Source organism: Electrona antarctica (assembly GCF_951216825.1).
Source record: "Electrona antarctica genome assembly, chromosome: 16".
Classification (NCBI taxonomy): Eukaryota; Metazoa; Chordata; class Actinopteri; order Myctophiformes; family Myctophidae; genus Electrona; species Electrona antarctica.
In genome coordinates this window covers 10,961,799-10,978,232 of record NC_136797.1, presented here as the reverse complement: position 1 = coordinate 10,978,232, position 16,434 = coordinate 10,961,799, and the positions used below count along the sequence as shown (strand labels likewise).

At 44.0% G+C, this 16,434-nt stretch overlaps 1 protein-coding gene across 1 annotated transcript in view; it reads right to left on the bottom strand.

The window, feature by feature from the left end:
* The window catches only part of LOC306940326 (uncharacterized protein), a gene marked incomplete at its 3' end in the record, with an annotated part of 45,434 nt that extends 29,494 nt beyond the window's left edge, over positions 1-15,940 (bottom strand). The window contains exons 1-2 of the mRNA XM_079525345.1: positions 15,789-15,940; positions 14,914-15,052 (exon numbers count right to left, since the gene is read on the bottom strand). Coding sequence (XP_079381471.1) covers positions 14,914-15,052; positions 15,789-15,840 — 191 coding nt within the window. The 5' untranslated portion in view covers positions 15,841-15,940. The remainder of the gene's footprint in view (positions 1-14,913; positions 15,053-15,788) is intronic.
* Positions 15,941-16,434: the final 494 nt, after the last annotated feature.

Sequence of the window (16,434 nt, the reverse complement as noted above, 5' to 3'; positions counted from 1 at the left end):
GAAATCGTTTTTTTGCAAGTAGAAATTAATCCGGGTTTTACAGGGTTAGGTTAGTCATTTACTTATGAATTCATTCATTCATTCATTCCCCCCGGAAATAAATAAATAAACACGGCTAATCATCCATCCATGTGTGACAATTGTTTGACACACATCATGTCATGTCATGTCTATCTATAGCAAGGAGGTGGAATTTACGTCAGATCTTCTACACAAAGCAAAACAAAAGGGAGCAGTGCACCACCCTGTGGCACCAACTGGCACTGCTGACTGTTACAAATTGACAGTGGATTATCTTGGATTATGTCCGCCAAAATACATTTACTTGACCAAAAGGTAAAGACTGATTTATTTTGATTTATTTATTCTGGATCCTTAGTCCTTGGTCCGAGGTCACGAATCTTGACTTGTCTCGAACCAGAGTCCTCTCACACCATCAGCAACTGCCAGAACCACTGAGCCATCGTGGAATACTCTTAACCATGGATTTTGGGTCATTTTATCTTTTTGTTTTTTTGGAAGGGAAGACAAAAAAAAATAAAGTCTATTTTACCAATGCAAAGGGTGAAATATTGTCATAATGTACGTTGTGTTTGTTTTGGAAAGGAAAAAGTGTTTAATGTACTTTTTAGTGACGTTAGGGTAGAGTCTTTTTTAACAGTACTTGTGAGAACTCTCTCTCTCACACACACACACACACACCAGAGACTGGCAGCTGATTGGCTCATTCAGGGTTGCCAGGTTGGTGGCTGTCAGGTTGTCTAATGCCTGCTGCATTGTGTGTGTGTGTGTGTGTGTGTGTGTGTGTGTGTGTGTGTGTGTGTGTGTGAACCAGCTACACTGGCATTTAAACACATTCATATTGTAACTGTTGCCACTATAGGTGATATAGTTTGCTTTATTCCTAAAAGGTCATAATTAAGTCACATTTACGTTTAAAACATTATTTCATGTATTTGTGTCAAGTTGTTGTAATGCTTTTATTTTGAAGAGTCATGTTCCGTGTCTCGTTTGGTCTGCTCATGTAAATTGGGTACACAGGTTTTTTGTGTAAGCAATCAAGCCACAAGCAGCTAGCAGCAGCAGGGTGCAGCAGCTCCGTTTGCACTGGTCATAAGAAAGGTTATAAGGACCTAATACTGAAGAGATTCCCTTCTTTGTTATTTGCACGCAGCCAACGAGGTATTTGTTGTTTGTTTTATGTCTGTATTTTACTTTGGTAAAATGTTTGCATCTACATGTGCTGTGCATGTCATGTTGTATGTATGTTAATTGTAACGTGCTTGTTTTATTGTATTGTTTATAGTTTTCACGGTGAACAAGTCTTCAAATAAATCAGTTTCAAGGAAACCACTTGTGTCGGTCTGTGCTCGGAGGGAGTTACACATATAATATGACAGCACCACACACACACACACAGAGGCATTGCCTAAAACACATTAAAACACTCAAAATGTGACTAAATGAAAACTATTCAAGGGACTGAAATGAGTGGGGGTGAAGAGGCCGGAGGTCAAGAGGTCAACACAATTATACTGTCAGTTTTTTGGGTTTTATTAACCCATTCTGGACGGGAACCCTTTTTGGTGCATTATGTTATACTTTTATATACTTTTATGTTATAAAAATAGCAGACCCGCAAGCGGTGGCGCGCTACGAGCTTGTAGGTCTGCTATTTTTGAAAAATCGTGAAAATGCGGCTCAAGTGTGTGTGTGTGTGTGTGTGTGTGTGTGTGTGTGTGTGTGTGTGTGTGTGTGTGTGTGTGTGTGTGTGTGTGTGTGTGTGTGTGTGTGTGTGTGTGTGTGTGTGTGTGTGTGTGTGTGTGTGCGTAAATGGTGCATTCTTTACATAGATTGTGCATTACATTCACCCATTCATACACCGATTTCGGCGGAAGCCATGCAAGGTACCAACCAGCACATCGGGAGCAATTTGGGGTTCAGTGTCTTGCCCAAGGACACTTCGACATGTAGTGGATCATTGGACGACCTGCTCTACCTCCTGAGCCACAGCCGCCCCGCGTATGTTTGTCAAGACATTTTATTAGCAACTACACACACCTGTTGCAAGGTCCCCTTTTGGTGTTTTAAACGTTTACTGGGGACCCCCTGGAAATCCCACAAGGGCCCCTGGTGGTCCACGGACCCTGAATTGAGAAGCACTGGTATACATTCTAAACATTTGTATTCAGTCAGCTTTTATAAATGTCACTTTAAACGTGAAAACAGACTGCGCTGCTGTCTAGTCGTGTTCAAACCATTGTGATGTTGCATTACCTACGTTTACTGGGGACCCCCTGGAAATCCCCCAAGGGCCCCGGGGGGTCCACGGACCCCGAATTGAGACGCACTGGCATGCATTCTAAGCATGTATGCTCAGTTAGCTTTTAGAAATGTCATTTTAAACGTGAAAACAGACTGCGCTGCTGTCTAGTCATGTGCAAACCATTGTGATGTTGCATTACCTACGTTTACTGGTGACCCCCTGGAAATCCCCCAAGGGCCCCGGGGGGTCCACGGACCCCGAATTGAGAAGCACTGGCATACATTCTAAGCATTTATGCTCAGTTAGCTTTTATAAATGTCACTTTAAACGTGAAAACAGACTGCGCTGCTGTCTAGTCATGTGCAAACCATTGTGATGTTGCATTACCTACGTTTACTGGTGACCCCCTGGAAATCCCCCAAGGGCCCCGGGGGGTCCACGGACCCCGAATTGAGAAGCACTGGCATACATTCTAAGCATTTATGCTCAGTTAGCTTTTATAAATGTCACTTTAAACGTGAAAACAGACTGCGCTGCTGTCTAGTCGTGTTCAAACCATTGTGATGTTGCATTACCTACGTTTACTGGGGACCCCCTGGAAATCCCCCAAGGGCCCCGGGGGGTCCACGGACCCCGAATTGAGACCCACTGGCATGCATTCTAAGAATGTATGCTCAGTTAGCTTTTAGAAATGTCATTTTAAACGTGAAAACAGACTGCGCTGCTGTCTAGTCATGTGCAAACCATTGTGATGTTGCATTACCTACGTTTACTGGGGTCCCCCTGGAAATCCCCCAAGGGCCCCGGGGGGTCCACGGACCCCGAATTGAGACGCACTTTATTATATAAATGTTGGATCATGGTCAATTCAGGGGTTGAATGTTGGGGTACCAAAAAAAAAAAAAATTTAATTATGCTTTAAGTAGCATGTGACATGTCAAATTAGGGGTTATTCATGATTCTGAACCCATTCCAAGCATTAGTTTAGCACGAAAACAGTCCTTGGGCTAAAAACAGCCATAGCCGTCAATGGCTATGGTTAATGTGATGAGGTCATCACATTTGGGCACTGGCCAAGTGGCTATGGCCGAATTTAGCCCAAGGAGTGTTTTGCTTGGAATGGATTCAGAATCATGAAACCCCCTAGTTTGACATGTCACATGCTACTTAAAGTATGATGACATTTTGCCTTATATTGGTTGTCTATGGTGTGGTATACAAAAATGGCCATAACCTTTTTTTCTTTTAATTAAAATGGTTGCGAATCACTGTCTGCCCAGGACCGTAAGAATCTTCTCTTATATGGGGGTCCCTGGCATACCTTTTCAAATGGGGGTCTGTGGGCTAATAAATGTCAATTTGGGGGGGTCCTTGGCAGCCGGCTCAGGAGGTAGAGAGCAGGTCGTCCAATGATCCCTGGGTCAGCGGTTCGAATCCCGGCTCCTCCTGTCCACTTGTCGAAGTGTCCTTGAGCAAGACACTGAACCCTACATTGCCTCCAATGAGTCGGTCGGTGTGAGCTCGCCACCGTCGGTGTGTGAATGTGGGAAGTGAGGACGCTGGCGTCGACTGTTCGCCGCTTCACCTCCCAAATGTATGAATGAATGAACCGTTGTAAAGCGCTTCTTTGAGCACTTGGAAAAGCGCTATAACAGTAGCCTGGCTAATAAGCCAGACTCAAATCACACTGTCGTGTGGTATTTGAGTCTGGAGATGCTGTGTATGGATCTTGTTTCCCGGGGGGGCGGGTTCAAACATTTTCTCTTTGACGCAATTGGTCAGAGCTACTGTCAGTCAAAGGTCTCAAGCATTGAACGTCACTGTACCAAAGCCCGCCCATATTGCATACCTTGTCCCGATTGGCCACACCAGTTCTCTGGTGTAGGAAATGGGCGTACAATTGAGCCTCTCCAGACCGTAATCCGCCGGCAGGCGATTCTTTTTTGCCAACAGCTGATTCGGTCTGGCTTATTAGCCAGGCTACTATAACAGTGCAATTCATTTTGAAAACGTTTGAGAACCACTGATGTACTCTTCCTATTTGCCACTAGGTGGAAGCAGAGCCTTGTTCATGACAGGGCTTTAGTATTGTAGGCACACTGGCAGTATAGAGACATTCTATCACTTGAGAAGATCCTCCACTACTTTATCACTGTGCTTGTTGGGAGCTGATGTTCTACTACTACTACAGGCGAGGGTTTAAGATGTAGGCTATGAGGTTTCATATAGTTCACACGCAGACATTTGATGCTGCGAGAATCCAACAAACACTTTAAAGGAGAATTTCTCCCTAAACCTTTTTTTACAAAAGTAAGTTGATAATTATGTATATTGACAAAAAAAAAAATATATATATATATATAGGGGAGCTGGGGCTGGGGCTGGAGCTGGAGCTGCTCCTGGAGGGGTCTAACGTCAGCTCACGTAGACCAGGAAGAGTGCAGTGTCAACAATGCATGGAGTGTTGCTGTCACTTCATCTAGAACAGATGTAAACAAAAAACCAAAACCAACGATTGAATATAGGAGTTCTAGCGTTAGACCACTCCAGCCCCAGCTTCATCTCCAGCCCCAGCTCCCCTATATCTTTATTTATTTATTTATTTTTGGTCAATATACATAATTATCAACTTACTTTTGTAAAAAAAGGTTTAGGGAGAAATTCCCCTTTAACGGATGACAATTACAGTGATATGACTCATAATGGAAATGTTAAATGCTTGAGCAGCTATAGAACTATAGGAAGCAAACTTACCAGAATAGTTATTCAGTCAGTCATGAATCAAGTCACTTTTAACAAAGAACTCAATTATAGAGATTCAGCCACTTTCTCCACTTTATTTTCAAGCATGGATTATTATGTCAAGAATAGTGACAACCACAGATCATCACTGCTGTGAATGTTTGCTACTGTTACTAATCATACCGTAATGATTCAGAATACAAATAATCATAGTAATCTTGTTATCACTGACCCTCCATTCAAATACAGCATTATCAAGTATCACCCCCACCCTGTGATATTAACACATTTCTAGTCTTAGTGATAGCTACACATAGATGACCGCCTGGAGAATATACCAATAAATTGATATTGTTTAATAAGTCCATATAGTCCACACATTCATTTAACAGTTTGAGACATAGGCATAGGCCTACAATTCAGATGTTTGTTTAATTGTTTATACAACAACTTTTTGCCAATAAATAAAAAATACTAAATAAAATTGAGATATTTACATGAAAATGTAATGAAAGGTTCAATACTAAGGGTCCCACTTTTGCAAAAATGTTATAAATCGGAAAGAGGGAAATAAAATGTAATAAAATGTAAACAAATTCGATGTCTGTGGCCAAACTCACTCTTTCACACACAAACAAGTACTTCAAAGGATATATGTATGTATGTTTCCATATATATATGCTGTATATATGTCTCTACAAAAAAGCAAGGTTACTCTATGAGTCAATACATTCTACTCTACAATCACTAGAACAGTGTACATTCAAAACCAAAATGCTGTGAAGGTTTATCAGGATATAGAAAGATTTTAACAATCAGTGAACCATGATCAATTATCACGTAACATCCCGCACGCGTGCGTGCGTGTGTGTGTGTGTGTGTGTGCACGTGCTTGCGAATTTGCATGCCTGTGTCACAGAGAGATTGGTTTCCATCTGAATTATGTGCTAGCAAGCAGAACGCACACACACGCTCGCACACACACACACGCACACACACTACACCACATTACTCCCGCCACCACGCCCCAATTCTAACCCACCACAGACATACAATGATCTGGTCAGCAATTCGCCTCGGCAGCTGAAACGGGATCCCAGTCTATTTCTGCTGGTCTGAGAGGTTAAGAGTGTCTCACAAGTGGACGAACGTCCCCAGCTTGATTACAGTTGGACACTGACTGTGACACCTGCAGCCAACGTACGGGCATCCAGCCAACGTACGGGCCTGTACTTAAGCCTTGAATTTATGCTTTGGCGCAAAAAAGTGTGGCGTGAAACACGTGGCTCGACACCTTTGTATCGACTCAAAGCGTTTCATTAGTATCCTGCTTTATCGTATACAGCCGTGTCACGTGAAGACGAAAATATACATTTCAATGAGCGATGTATACGTACATGGATGTATACATAGGCTACTGGGCATTGGCCGGAGGCCGGACCGTTCTTCGTTAATTCCTTCATAATAATTGACACGGAAGTGCAGAACACTGATTTAAAAAAAAAAACATTCTCAAGAGTGAAATTGAATTGAATTAAGATGTCGAATCGATTGTCTTAGAGTGGGAGGATAATGTGGTACGATGAAAAAAGTAAAAGGTCTTTTGTGCAAGTGAAAATCTGACCCCAAAACATCACTGCACTGTCCAGTTGCTCTCATGTCCCATACAACGGGAAGCAGAAGAGCTCGCAATCAAATAATAACTACATTGAATCCATTGGGAACACAGGTTCTTATTTTCCATTTTCTGAGAAGCAGCAGCGTTTGGACATCATGTATACAGTAGTGCAAGGTTTCCGACCCGACAGAAACGATACACTGTGGAACAGAACATGGCTCCAGTCCTTTAACCCATTTTGACCTGAGATCAGATTCTAAAAATGTCAGACCTACAAGCTCGTAGCGCGCCACTCGGTGGCGCGCTATGAGCTTGTAGATCTGCTATTTTTCAATAGCTAAAGCATAACATAATGCTAACACCAAAAGGGGTTCCCGCCCAAAATGGGTTAATGTGCCGTGTCCAACCTTAACTCAAACCCCCTCTGCGACCACACATTAAGGACTCTCAAAGGATACAGTCAGTCATACTGTATACGCGACAACGGCGGTATTAGGGGCCGTTTCTGTCACCATAGATGTACGCTTTGTTGATAAGAAATTGGGGGGCCTGTCTGCTTTGTGGACCATATAATTATTTTCTGAATGGAGTTTCTGGTACAAACTTGTGTAGATATTAGATATACATAGGCTACAGTATATGTGTCAGGTAACCCTGAGTTGGAAGCGTATTGCTATGTTTTGTGCTTTTATACATTTATTTGGGCCTTATGGAACACAGTGCTGCAATAAGTATCGCTACACATCCGAGAGGTGAGGCAGTGCTTTGCAAATATGGAGATGCAGGCTCGCTAGACGTCAGTCGTTCTCAAACAGGATTTGTTTTTCAAGGACGCCCAGTTTGATAAAAACAAAACAAAATCATGTTGATAATATGTACTGTATATTGACTAAAAATATATAAAAATAAACATACGTAGGGCGCTGGTCAGAACAGCGTAGGAGGGGTCTAACGTCAGCACACATAGAACAGGAAGAGTGCAGCAACAACACTGCATGGACTAACCTGTCATATCATCTAGAACAGATGTAAGCAAAAACAAAAACAAATCGCGCGATTTACCCGGGCGGTAAATCCACTAATTTGGTATGGAACGCTCGGCATGTTTTTTTTGTTTTTGTTTTTCAATGACAAATGGATACGTGTGTTCATATACGGTAAGAAAACAGCTTGTGCGAAACTCTCCTTTAATTAAACTCTGAGAGTATGCAAAATGGAACCGAAATATGGACCATAAGGGTCCATGTGGTACACTCTCAGAGTTCCAAACCCCCCCTCCAACGCCTCAAGGACCCCCGGGCCCCACTTTGAGAAGCGCCGGGCTATAGATTATGGAATGGAATGGCTACCAACGTATCCGGTTCCAAAGGGTTCTCTTGTCGCCCCCTCCTCCCCCCCGGGCCATTTGGGGACAACATTTGGAACAAGATGATCATCTATCAGACAAGGTCAGCACGCTACTCAACTCCAGCACAAACAACCATTAGTCCCCGTTTAAGCAGCTCCTGTCCACCATTACTCTCTCTCTCCAAGTTAAGCAAATGGCCATTACTGTCTCCAGCCCTTCCAAATGAGGCCTTTGGATATTACAGAAGTGTTCCTTCTGCCATGAAGAGCCCATGAAGGGACAGGCTTCTTCATGCTCATTATCCCAGAACACTTCTCATCTTCTTCATTATGGGAAAACAGCTGGGAATTATTAAAGCATATAAGCTTAGTTTCTCAGTGAACCTGGAGGACAAAACTAGTTATTAAACCCATGAAAAGGAGGGACATTGTTGGGGAATTTGGACATACAATACAAGGCTTCTGCCAGACAGCAGAACGATTTATAATTTTTTCAAAAAAGAAATAGGTATAAGCCACAGTATCAGTCAAATAGAGTATCTCCCTTCAAAGTTGTGTAACGCCTGAATGGAACCTGGGTTCCACCGCCCTCCCCAGCTACATGTTGCCATTACCAGATGGTAATGCCGGTTTAACATGGGAAATAGCAGACAGGTGGAACCTTGTTTATAATAGCTCTCTCACAAATGAACAAGGGAGGGGCGTTAATGGCTTCCATCTAACGAGGCCATGCAGCACGTGGGCAATTAACAGCCCTCCTCCAGACACCATGCAGTCCCATCCCAACCAGATTGCCTAGCTTAATTCAAACTCGTTTTTTTCCCACTTGTAAAGCTGTTATGTTCCATAAGCGACAGTCTCTATGGCCAGGTAGAAATGAGGCCACTGGTTCTGCAACGTCGGATTTGGGGAACCACCGGGGCTCCCAGCGGAACCTTACAGGTGCTGTAACCCTTCACCGGTCCATTTGGTTCCCTATCTACATTGTCAGAATTAGATGAATGCTGAGGATTTTATAGCCTTGCCGGGGCAGTATGGCCAAGCCTGCAGGCTAAGGACGGTACAGGACAGTAGATTGGGGGTCCCAGAGATACAGTATAGCAAATGGCATCAAATGGGGGTCTGTGCATTAGGCTTATAGGCTGGCTGTGTGTGCTTCCCATGTAAAAAAAACGCTTCCAAACTCCCGAGTTGAAAATACTCCAACTCTCGGCAAGTGGATAAAGAAAAACACCAGAAGTGACGCTCGGCACCTTGTCACGGCACCGGTGTTTCCGGGATGGTGTAAATATGCGACACTTCCATTGAAAACTATTAAAAACATGTGCTCAGGAAAGAAAAAAACAGCTTGGGTCTCTCTCTCTCTCTCTCCCTTATTTCCACTGACGGTGGCTGCTCAGCTTGAGAGACAAACAGGGTCAGCAGACGGCTTGACACCTGCTGTGTGTCGGCTCTGTCTGAGGGGAAATAAGAAGACTGCTCACTGGAGTGTGACCGCCTGTCTTATTAATGTAGGCGGCCATCTGGGAAGGAGAGAGAGAGAGAGAGACAGACAGACAGACAGACAGACAGACAGACAGAGAGGGAGAGAGGGAGAGACAGACAGACAGAGAGGGAGAGACAGACATGGACAGACAGACAGACAAATGCTGAAACAAGGAAAGAGTGAACGTGCTTGTGAGTGCATGACAGATACAGCTAGAGGAAGAGCGAGAATTCCCTAGCCAATCCTTGGGGCCGTTTCACTATAACAACCAAAACGTATATGTGATTTATTCAGATCCACAGGAATGCACAGTGGAAATGGCAAAGCATGGAAACCAAAAATAATCTTTGACGAGTTTCCCCCCGCAGCAACAGACCCGTGGGTCAGAACGGACCAGCTGTGTGCTAGCTGTGATATTCTGAGAAGGCCTATTATTAAGTTCCTTGGAACTGTTAACACTTAACATGAGAACAATGGTACTTAACAAACCAGACAGACAGAGAGGAAAGAGAGACAGGGTGGAATGTCCCTCACACCCCGTCACAACACTCTGACTGAAACAGCAGATAATGGGGAATGCACAAGTTAAGGTCATGTCATCGTAATACCGTATATGTGAACATTCAGCTAACATATAGTCGATTTAGTAGATTTGGTGTATAGACACTGTGGAGGGATTATAAAGGAGGACACCAAGGATCCCCACGAAGAAGTATAAGGTTGTTGCAACACCCGGATATATTTCTACTTGCTCTGTACTACTAGTACTTTGTAGAGGAAATTATGTAAAAAAAAAAAAAGAAAAAGCAAATTTGTATGCACATTTATAATAATTAAAATAATAATAATAAATTAATAATTTACATTTGGGGGACATCTTTCACAATAACAACACACACACACAAGATAAAATGTATTTGAAGAACCACACGTTAAAGCTGCTATAAGCAATGTCAAATTTTTAATGACCTTATTTATTTTTGTTTTTTTTGGACAGCCAGCAATGGATAGAACGCTCCATTTAGTCTCTGACACATCTAGGGGCCGCAATCTGCATTCAAAGATGTTCCTAGAAGCTTTGTCATTGGTCGATTTGACTGTCTGCTTCCTGATTGGTTAGTCATTGCGACCAGGGTTTTTTTTCCGACCAATGACAACGCTTCTAGGAACATCTTTGAATGCAGATTGCGGCCCCTAGATGTGTCAAAGAGACTACATTTCTTTTGGGGGGGCCCAATTGCTGGCTGTCTGAATACCAAACAAATACAAAATAAAAAGGTCATTCAAATGTTGACATATTATTGCTTATAGCAGCTTTAAGTCCTTAGGGGCTACCAGAATCTCTCTGCATATGGTACGTAGGCACTGTAACATGGATTCAAACCCAACCCTCAAAACACTGCATCTCACATTATTGGGGTGCTCACTTAAGACTTATTACTAGGCCTATACTTCCCTAAACAAAAACCAAAAAGTAATAACACTGCCAGTAACATCAAAGGGACATCATGTACTCTTTGCCTTTCTGAAAAGGCTCCCGCCATGGCATTGGATATTAATCTAACTGGACCGCCTTTAGGCTCTCTTTCAATCTGGGCGTTTAAACTGAGTGGCATCAAACACCCCTTTTGTCCTCAGCCTAGGTTATTCCTGTTCCCTAAAGTAATAAATATACATAATCTGACTTTGAGAAATTGTTGCCTTTGAGGTTCAATGAGGTATTTTTTTCCTCTTCTTTCCAGACATATTTGGTGAGATGAACAGAGGGCATCTTAACCCATTTAGGCCCGACGTCGAAATAAAAAAAACGTTCGCTCTGAAAGAATATATAAATAGCAGACCTACAAGTTCATAGCGCGCCACTCGGTGGCGCGCTATGAGCTTGTAGATCTGCTATTTTTCAATAGCTAAAGTATAACATAATGCTTAGTTAAAACACCAAAAGGGGTTCCCGCCCAAAATGGGTTAATAGCCAGCACACAAAGGAGATCAAACCAGTTCTAAGATCAAGGGGTGGCGGCGAGGAAGAGGAGAATGATTCACATTGTTATGTATAGCCAGACCCAGATATATCGCTCCTAATTTGACTTCTTTGACGACCGATCGGTATCGACGTATCGATCGATTCAGCCGATGTTTCCCTGATTTATTTGATCACTTTCAACAGGCAGTGCCACTATTTTGGGCATAGGAGAAAACTTTCAAATGTTTTCAGACAGAAATATTCAAAAATACCCCCCAAAAAAGTGGCATCGGTCGAGCTCTAGTTTATATAATATAACCTTGCCAGTTTCAATTAAAGGTTGCTTAAAGAGCGGAACTTCAGAACAGATGAAGAGGCCTGACAGACAGACAGACAGACAGACAGACAGACAGACAGACAGACAGACAGACAGACAGACAGACAGACAGACAGACAGACAGACAGACAGGCATACATTGACTGTGTCAGTGGTACTGTAAGTACGTTCCGCTGCTTTCCAACAGTAATTAAAAAATATATTTCATTGACAAGTGGAGCTGGAAAACTCCGAGTGGTCCTATCTTTAATCATAAAGGGATTATATAGCCTACACACGAGACATTCTGACAGCTCACGCACAGTCGCACGCCACATTATAGGATACTGTTGCTGGCTTAGTGAAATCTGGCGGCGACTGTACATTGTATACATACAGTACTTCATAGGTGGTTTTGCACTCCACTTGAATATGCTATAAAAACTAAAAAAGATCATTAATAATAAATCATATAATAAATATGGGACTGTACCAGGATCTCAGGAGGGTGGGGACTAGAGACAGAATACCCTCCGCATCTACAGTAAGCTGGGATTTACCCGTACAATACAGCAGTCTCTCTGTACTATATCTATATCACGCTGAAACGATACCTATTGGACATTCTGTGCTGATGAGTCCAGCAAAGAAAATGTCTTATAAATCCTGACAGCTTTTTGAAAAACCCATGTTTCTATGTCAGTGGTGCTCAACCTTTTTCACGTCAAGGACCCCCAGAATTATCTGTATTTGGCCGCCGACCCCCCCCCCCCCCCCCCCCCTCCATCTAAAATATGTCGTTCCAGGGACCTCCCCAGAAGCAAGGATTTGAGTTAAAAACGTTTGCTCTGGCCTGGGCCATGGCTCAGTGGTCCAGGCACCTTGGCTGGTAATCCAGTCTGGCAGTGTGCCGCAGGTTCGACTACCGATCCCGACGGCCTTTACTGCATGTCTTCCCCGCCCATCTCTGTCCTCATTTCCTGTCAGCCTACTGTCTGTCCCTCCATAAAATATATAAAATAAAGGCGAAAGCCAAAAAAACGTGAAAGAATATATATACATTCAAAGATTTGCACCACATTTTCACGATTCAATAGCTAAAGTGTAACATAATGCTTGAAACACCAAAAGGGGTTCCCCGTCCTGAATGGGTCTAATGACCGTTTTGACAAACGGCGCCCATCTCTGCATCATTGACAGAAACTATACCAGACCAGTAGAAGGTAAGGCCGGAAGGTTGGGAATCAATTGCATGGGTTCTTCCGAAAAGATTTGGGGTGGACGGTGCCTTTGAACAACCCATTGAAAACGGGAAAGCGTCACCTCTGATTTTAGCGCTGGCTGTTCAAAAATAGCACATTTGTGCCGTGCTGCGAGCTTGTACATCTGCTATTTAAAACCTTTGCTTCTGTAGAACGCCACAACGGTAAGGCCTTCCGGTCTGATTTGCGGATGTTATAGAGCTCCCCGAGACGCACGCGTAGAACTGTAGTACGTCCTCGGGCGACCTTTCTAGTCGACATGGCGCGCGCAAACGTTCCACTACACCGAGTGGCGCGCTACGAGCTTGTAGATCTGCTATTTAAAACCTTTGCTTCTGTAGAACGCCACAACGGTAAAGCCTTCCGGTCTGATTTGCGGATGTTATAGAGCTCCCCGAGACGCACGCGTAGAACTGTAGTACGTCCTCGGGCGACCTTTCTAGTCGACATGGCGCACGCAAACGTTCCACTACACCGAGTGGCGCGCTACGAGCTTGTAGATCTGCTATTTAAAACCTTTGCTTCTGTAGAACGCCACAACGGTAAGGCCTTCCGGTCTGATTTGCGGATGTTATAGAGCTCCCCGAGACGCACGCGTAGAACTGTAGTACGTCCTCGGGCGACCTTTCTAGTCGACATGGCGCGCGCAAACGTTCCACTACACCGAGTGGCGCGCTACGAGCTTGTAGATCTGCTATTTAAAACCTTTGCTTCTGTAGAACGCCACAACGGTAAGGCCTTCCGGTCTGATTTGCGGATGTTATAGAGCTCCCCGAGACGCACGCGTAGAACTGTAGTACGTCCTCGGGCGACCTTTCTAGTCGACATGGCGCGCGCAAACGTTCCACTACACCGATTGGCGCGCTACGAGCTTGTAGATCTGCTATTTAAAACCTTTGCTTCTGTAGAACGCCACAACGGTAAGGCCTTCCGGTCTGATTTGCGGATGTTATAGAGCTCCCCGAGACGCACGCGTAGAACTGTAGTACGTCCTCGGGCGACCTTTCTTGTCGACATGGCGCGCGCGAACGTTCCACTACACCGAGTGGCGCGCTACGAGCTTGTAGGTCTGCTACTTAAAACCTTTGCTTCTGTAGAACGCCACAACGGTAAAGCCTTCCGGTCTGATTTGCGGATGTTATAGAGCTCCCCGAGACGCACGCGTAGAACTGTAGTACGTCCTCGGGCGACCTTTCTAGTCGACATGGCGCACGCAAACGTTCCACTACACCGAGTGGCGCGCTACGAGCTTGTAGATCTGCTATTTAAAACCTTTGCTTCTGTAGAACGCCACAACGGTAAAGCCTTCCGGTCTGATTTGCGGATGTTATAGAGCTCCCCGAGACGCACACGTAGAACTGTAGTACGTCCTCGGGCGACCTTTCTTGTCGACATGGCGCGCGCGAACGTTCCACTACACCGAGTGGCGCGCTACGAGCTTGTAGGTCTGCTACTTAAAACCTTTGCTTCTGTAGAACGCCACAACGGTAAGGCCTTCCGGTCTGATTTGCGGATGTTATAGAGCTCCCCGAGACGCACTCGTAGACCTGTAGTACGTCCTCGGGCGACCTTTCTAGTCGACATGGCGCGCGCAAACGTTCCACTACACCGAGTGGCGCACTACGAGCTTGTAGGTCTGCTATTTAAAACCTTTGCTTCTGTAGAACGCCACAACGGTAAGGCCTTCCGGTCTGATTTTCGGATATGTTATAGAGCCCAGCAACACCGGCCAACACCTCCAAGGCTTCCTGGGTGATGGCGAGGAGGAGGGCTGCCACGTCACCTCACAGTCCAACTGTCTGTATGTACGCCTCTGCTGTGCCTGAGGGAGGCACGCTTGCGCGCACGCACGCACGCACGCACGCACGCACGCACGCACGCACGCACGCACGCACACACACACACACACTCACCTGCCCAGGCCATTGATGGCAGACGACCCTCGGGCCAGGCACTGCAGCCTCAGCCTCTCCACGGGATCTGAACTCACACACAGACATCTCTTGGCGTCCAGCGCCATCTCTCGGTCGTGCCTCGACGTCCTGGCCATGGCTGAACACACAGAGCACATTAATATGTGACCAGATTTGACTGAGAGACTGCCATCGCGCAAATTACAGCTTTTCACCAGGAGGAGAAAACGTTTTCTTTTTTTTCTTTTTTTCTAAATGAGTTAATAGCACAGGCAGACTCTTCACATACCAGAGCATGTCTGAAATAAGTGTTAGAGCTGAAATCGACATGTAAATATGAAATAAATGCTTAAACATGTAGCTAGGTGTAATGTTAGAGACCACAGAAGTGAACCTTTCAAGCCTGTTTTCTCAACTCGCTGTTTTCTGCAAGACATTACTCTATAAGCCATATCTCCAAAACTGGTGGGTCAAACTGAACAACCAATATGTCAATTTGAAGTTATGATTCCCTGCTTTCATATGACATGATAAAACGAAAATTTAAAAAAATCCAATGGCAGTCCCTCAGTCAAATTTAGTCACATATAATGTGTAACATTATAGTGGATGCAGTTAGCTTAATGCTAATTCCGATTAGCATAGTTAGCTTCTTATCCATGCTACAGTACTTGTACCATATCACTCATTTAGTCCGTTTTTAGATCAATAATAAACATTACTGTATTCTGGTGACTGGTTTAGCACAATACAAACTCGGACTCATTACATAACATGCAAATCACACCACCACTCAATATAAAAATAAAACGTTGTCTTATAAAGCAGCATATACTTTGTTTACATTCAGACCCATGGCTCTCAAATAATAATACCTCGTTGGCCGCTTGTTGTGTAAAGAGGTTCTTGATGCTTCTTGAGTTTCATACAGTCCTTTGAATGTCCTTTTGACCGTGTTTAATAACTTTAAACAGTTCAAACACACTACTCTGCTGCGAGTGTGCTTCCTTGTGCAGACCAGAGTCTGAATGAGTGAGAGAAATGTTTGTACCACCTGTGTGCAATGCCAGGCAATCATGCATCAATCAGTCAATCAATCATGGTCCAGTGTTGCTACTGACAGACAGGGAACTTGGTTCTGCCTCAGAAAGTTATCATCACATCATGTTTACATTTTTAACCTCATATGAAATCAATTATGAACCACATATTTATTATTGTATCATGACATTATTATGAATTATGCTTTATGAACTTATGACCATGAATTGTTGTATTTTAGCTATTTTAGTCTTTTTAAAGTAAGCATTTTAATAGCAGCACTTACATAGGAAGTCAGAGAAACGAATCAAAGAAAAGACCGTCATCTGCCAGTGGAATTCAGAACAGCGCCACAGCCCATCCACATGTATGAAGGCATATGCCTCTCCCCTCCTCTCCTCTCCTCTCTTTTTGAATGAACAGACAAAACACAAAACACAACATGTTCATTAATGTTATTCTTCACAAACTAGACATTTT